Source organism: Cornus florida, unplaced genomic scaffold, assembly GCF_030987335.1.
Source record: "Cornus florida cultivar Cherokee Brave unplaced genomic scaffold, ASM3098733v1 CherokeeBrave_3.0.0_Hap2_Chr04, whole genome shotgun sequence".
NCBI lineage: Eukaryota > Viridiplantae > Streptophyta > Magnoliopsida > Cornales > Cornaceae > Cornus > Cornus florida.
In genome coordinates, this window is record NW_026775574.1 from 66,483,429 (window position 1) to 66,489,019 (window position 5,591).

A 5,591-nucleotide genomic window follows, 5' to 3' on the forward strand; every position below is an offset into this window, starting at 1 on the left:
TAAAATTTTACGGGACTTGAGTTGCAGTCCCATCTTTAATTATCACCACTAGAGATAACAATGGAGAGGTTTGGGGCGGGAAAGACCATCCTCATTCTCATTTAGAATTGCTTCTGGTTAAGATTTCATAGACACAATAAAACACAAGATTTTACGGGTGAAAAAGATTGTTGCTAAAAATGAACACAAACACAACAGCTGTTAATCCAATCAGGTCCTACTACTCAATAACCAAATTCCCTTTTTATGTGAAAACCAATTCCACCGGAAAATCTGAAATCAATCATAGATTCATAGGGCATCCACCCTCAATTAATATCTAACAGGAACAAGTCAACACACATTCCAACACATACTAATAATAGTTTGAGAATCTCGCGCGTGGCACCTGCACTTTTTCTTTTTTTCTTTTTTTTATAGGCAACATCAATTGTTTTTTATTTCTCATTAAATTTTGAAATAATTCAAAAAAAAATATATATATATTTTGGAGGTCAAAGACAAATAAATAGAGTCAAATTAATAGAGTTTTCTCGACCTGGGCATGGAATTTTAAAATCCCTACAGATACATTGAACATCAAAATTGTACTCGACCAAAGGAGGCATGCATTAGGAGAAATGTACATTTCACACTAAATATTTACAAGGTTGGGACCAAAGATCAACTAATGATTGACCAAAATCTTTGCAATACAGTTTTGAAGCCCTATTATTAAAGCACCAAACTATCCTAACATTTACAGAAAAAATCAACACCACCAAGTTACCTAAGTAAATTGCTCAGGAACATGACTTCATCAAGCCCAAGTTGTAGAGGAACTTCTCCGATCTTGTCCGGAAAAGATTCCCAAAAGAAAATCTCCCACTCTGCTGGGGTGGTGAGGTTGAGTAGGCATCATCCTTCACACGAAGCACAGTCAGGCCTATCTCTTTTCGAACAGCCTCAATTGTTTCGCTCTTAACAGGGTCACCCGATGCATCAGTCACATAGAAAACATTCACAGCTTGGGAACCCCTGGTTGTGACCTCAGCCCGGCTGACTGAGAGACCATTTTCTCTAAATATGCGAGTTACATCAGAGAGAAGGCCAACTCTGTCTTCACCACACAGTTCTAGTCTTATACCCTGCATTATGAGCAATAATGCAAGACGATCACGTGTAAATCAGATTGAAGAGAAAGTGGAAAGCTGGATTAAAGAAAACTTGTTCGTGTACGTACCTCAGAAGTTCGCCTCTTAATGGCAGCCTCCAAACAATGAATTACTCGCTGCCTCTCTGCTTCAGAACTAATTGGGCACCCGTCCATATGCCTGATAAAGTATTCCTAGTAGAAAAAGTGTGTAGCACACAACACAATGAGATTTCATATAAAAATATTTCATTTGGTCAATTAGATGTATGCACAATTTGGGGGGGGGGGGGGGGGTGGGGGATCTTCAGTGACCATGACCGTTAGAAAGGATAATGGATTTAACTAAAATGAAATAAGATTTAGGTTACAAATTATGATAATGCACTTGCCAGAAGCTTGGAAATCTGTTTTCATTTAAAAGTCAACATATTTAACTCAAGTATATATATATATATATATATATATATATATATAGAACTATGTAACTTTAAGAGCATTGAAGAATACCTGATACGCCTCTGGTCCTTCGGCAATGACAGTGGCATGGAATACCACATACTGCATATCCGTCAATGTGCACACTGTATCAAAGAGTAGCTTGGGCCGGTCAGGACACCTCAAGTTCACCACAGTATATCCTTTATCTACACAATTTTCTACAGTAACAAAGGGTTTGCTCCGGTCACTCGTGGACCCAATATCCGTATCACGAGTATCATAGTCACGATCAGCATACATCATTTGATGCAACCTCCTTTCAGTATGAGTAGAACCAACAGAAACAGCAGTGTTGGCGCCTCGCTTATCTCTGTTCCCTTTAAGCACATATAGGAGAAGCTGCTTAATCTTAGCAAGGCGGTCAGGATCGCCTATTGGTAACCCGTTTCCTTCATCTGTGATGTAAACCACTGATGCCATTCTTGAATTGTGGGTCCAGACTTCAGCAGCTACCACATTACACTTCAGGTCAGCAAGGACAGCAAAAATCTCCGAAAGCAAACCTGGTCGGTCTCTTCCAGTCAATTCAATGGTTGTGTGTTCCACAGCAGCTTGGACACCCACAGACCTTTTCAAGGACCGGAAACTACGTCCCCTTGGTCCCAGTGACTGCAACATGTAAAAGATTAATCAGCAACATGAATAGAGATATTCACATGGTTCCAAGCAGTACGTTGTATAATACAAAATTGTACAAACTAAACTGCAGCCAATTCTTCATTTCTCTACTCTATGTGTACCTAGTAATCAAACACTTTCTTTGAAGTAGGGGAACTAAAATGCAATTTTTTTTACCAGCCCTGCTCCTCTCACTATATTTGCATATTTTACCAAAGACCACCATAGTATTTATTAGATGAGATTTAAGAAGAGTTTGTCTTTCTTTTGATAGCAAAAATCAATATAATTTTCAATTTGAAGTGCTAGCCAAACAACGCCTCAGGCGAAATAAGACTCTTCTCTTCTTTTATTTTTTATTTTTTGTGACATTTGGAGTAACTCTGATGTTGATTTAACTTGTAGAACATTTTCTAACTTAGAATTCAAGCAGGACCTAATTTTTAACAAGTCGATTAAAACTCAAGCAGGACCAAAGCATATAAAATCATTCAAGCATTCTATAGAGCAAAAGGGGTCTACTTTGCTCTATAGACCTAATTTATTTTTCTTCACATTTAGTGAAATAGTTGGTCTCACACAACACAGTGAGAAGAAAATGGAGTCTAATTTCAGTAAAATACTTCTAAAAATAAAAAAATCCCAAACCATATACTGTAATATACTGATTATGCATAAATCTGAAACTAAACCTCCATAGCATTTCCCAGGAAACTCTTAACAAAATTCAGGTCAATGAAGAGAGAAGACTAGTTCCGCAGATCTACCTGCTGAATACGTTCCGCGACATTTTCTTCACAGAGCTTATTGCCATATTGATCAGTAACATGAAACACTGCAGTAACAATTATAAAGCAAGAAAATCAATACTGAATCATAAAAATGATGAAAAAAAAAACCCCAATTAAATTAATAGGATAGTAAATAAAAGGATAAAAAAGCCAACCATCCATGAACCATTCCCCATCTGAAGAAATGTAAGCCCGTCTAACAATTAGATCCAAATCAGTCAGAACCTGAACCACCTCCAATAAGCTCCCCCGCTTATTTGCACTATCAACCTGAGAAAAATCCACATATAATACATTTCATAGTGAAATCCTCTTAAATCAACCAATTCAAGATAAACCCAATTCAATTTAACGAAAAAAAAGATAACCCAATTCACACAATAAAGATTCAATTTACCTTGATCAAAGTGGCTTTTCTGTCCGAGGCATTATCAACAGTAACCCTACAGATTCAACATCAAGAACAACAATTAACTAACAAACCCAATTGCCAAGAACTTCGAATTCAACCATATTAGATCAAGAACGTGAAATTTGAAGAAACAACAGGAAAGAAAGAAAAGGATGACAGAATTGAAGTACTACCTTGGTGGGTTCATACGAAGTACAAGCTTCTCGAATTCGTCATCAACGGTCACAGAAGAAGACCAATAATCCATTTGAAGAAATACAGCGAAAAGGGTTTCTTCTTCTGGACAATAACAGAGCTCTAGTTGATATATATATATATATGTATCTATATAGAGAGACACAGAGAGAGATATAAAAAGGGTATGCTCTGTTGTGTTTTCTCTCTCTCTCTCTCTCTGTGGTCTCTCTTGTGAGAGTGTGTAGTTGTTTCTGCCAATGGAATCAAGTTGGGGGAGGTTGATGGTAAAATTGGCTAAAAAACAGGCAAATAGGTGGGGTGGCTCTTGAGTTGAACCAAGAGTCTTTTTGGAGGGACGTAACAAGGAAAATGGAGGCTCAATAGGGGACTAAATCAGCCTTGTTGTCTCTGCTCATGTGGGTACCACACTCCCCCTCCCTGCCTTAGACTCCTAGGGTTTGTTTTCTAATCTCTTTAAAAATGGTTACATATTGGCCCTGTTTTAGAACTTCCATTGGCCACTTTTTAAACAATTTGATTTAGGGTTAGGATCCTTTGTTAGGGGGTAGTACTACCATAGTGATAGAGGGGTACTTCATCTTACATCGAATTTCATAAAAATTGAAAGAGAAATAAATGTCTAGGTATGCAGCATTATTAATAGTTTAAGTTTTTAAGTAAATGAACAAGCGTTTACCCGTTACACTTAGTATCAGAATCAAATCCAATCCTTAATTCAATGTCACGCCAAGCGCCCGACCTAAAAGGCATATAAATGTGTCACCCAAGTAGGTAGGGTGGTCCAATCACAATGAGGGTGTTACGAGTTCGGGTGAGGAAGAATTTTACAAAGAGTACTTTATTTCACATCGGATCCGAATGAACAGTAAAAGTGATATAAATGGGCAAGTATGTAGTACTATCTAATAATTTAAATTTTTGAATAAATGGATAACCACTGCCCACTTATTACACTTAGTTTAAAATGAATTAGAAAGACCCACACCCTAACCCGAGGGAGTATTTGAATTAGTATAGAATATATTCTCAAAGTCTTATTCAATTTGCTGAGTTATTGCAGATATTTAAAGACGGTGGAAACGTGTGTGTGTGTGTGTAACAAAATAAATAATAACAAGAACGATAAATAAATGATTGGACCCTTTTTAAGGCCTCACAATCTATAAGTAAGATTTTGCTTTACGGATTATTGTCACAATTCAGGTGATCCAATCTAATTAAAATTTTTTAATTAAAAAAAAATTAAATCATCAAAATATTATTAAAAAAAATTCAAATATTAAATTTAATTGAGGTGGACCACCAACTCACCTATGTTGTAGGATTATTTAATACTTTCTTAATTTTGCTCAACTTTTTAAGAAAAATTATTAAATAATCCTTTTACCAATTGATACTTGATAGTCTATCCAAATAAAATTATTATTCATATTTCTTTGTAATATATATATGTCATGGAGTTTACACTTTTTGTGGGTTCATTTTTAAAATGGGAAAATATGAATTAAACTGGACTACGTGTCACTCATTCAGGATCTTCGAATAATTTCTCAACTTTTTTAGTGCCCATTTTTGTTGGAGAGAAATGAAAAGAAAATAAAATAAAGGAATTGAATAATTTTGTGTTTTGAAAATGAACGTATTTGGAAAGATATTAGGTTTTGTTATCCTTTCAAATATGAAAAGAAATAGAAGAAAAATGTTACAAAGTTTAATAAAACATTTTTACTACCGATTTTGGTCTTATTTTTAAAAAAAACAAAATAAAAATACCATATGATTCTCAAGACATATTTTTATTCCCTTAACCATTTTTTTTTTCTTTTCAAATTATCACTTCATCTTGAATGATGTTTAACACAATTTTTACATTTGTTTTACCACTTCTGATATATATTTTGCCTTTAAAATGTGAAAACATATAGTAGTAAATTCACTA

At 35.2% G+C, this 5,591-nt stretch overlaps 1 protein-coding gene across 1 annotated transcript; it reads right to left on the minus strand.

The window, feature by feature from the left end:
* Positions 1–585: 585 nt before the first annotated feature.
* On the minus strand, positions 586–3,985 carry LOC132303400 (ACT domain-containing protein ACR4-like). The gene is made up of 7 exons (XM_059800636.1): positions 3,628–3,985; positions 3,440–3,485; positions 3,198–3,312; positions 3,019–3,086; positions 1,643–2,242; positions 1,223–1,327; positions 586–1,127 (listed from the first exon to the last, which is right to left on the minus strand). The coding sequence occupies exons 1-7, from the start codon at positions 3,699–3,701 to the stop codon at positions 783–785; spliced, it is 1,353 nt and encodes a 450-aa protein (XP_059656619.1). The 5' UTR covers positions 3,702–3,985; the 3' UTR covers positions 586–782.
* Positions 3,986–5,591: the final 1,606 nt, after the last annotated feature.

Excerpts from the sequence above, each read along its gene's own strand:
- LOC132303400 (XM_059800636.1), bottom strand. The coding sequence starts at position 3,701 with ATGGATTATTGGTCTTCTTCTGTGACCGTTGATGACGAATTCGAGAAG. Across the intron at positions 3,313-3,439 it reads GAAAAGCCACTTTGATCAAG|GTTGATAGTGCAAATAAGCG; the intron begins GTAAATTGAATC and ends GATTTTTCTCAG. Across the intron at positions 2,243-3,018 it reads TCGCGGAACGTATTCAGCAG|TCACTGGGACCAAGGGGACG; the intron begins GTAGATCTGCGG and ends TACATGTTGCAG.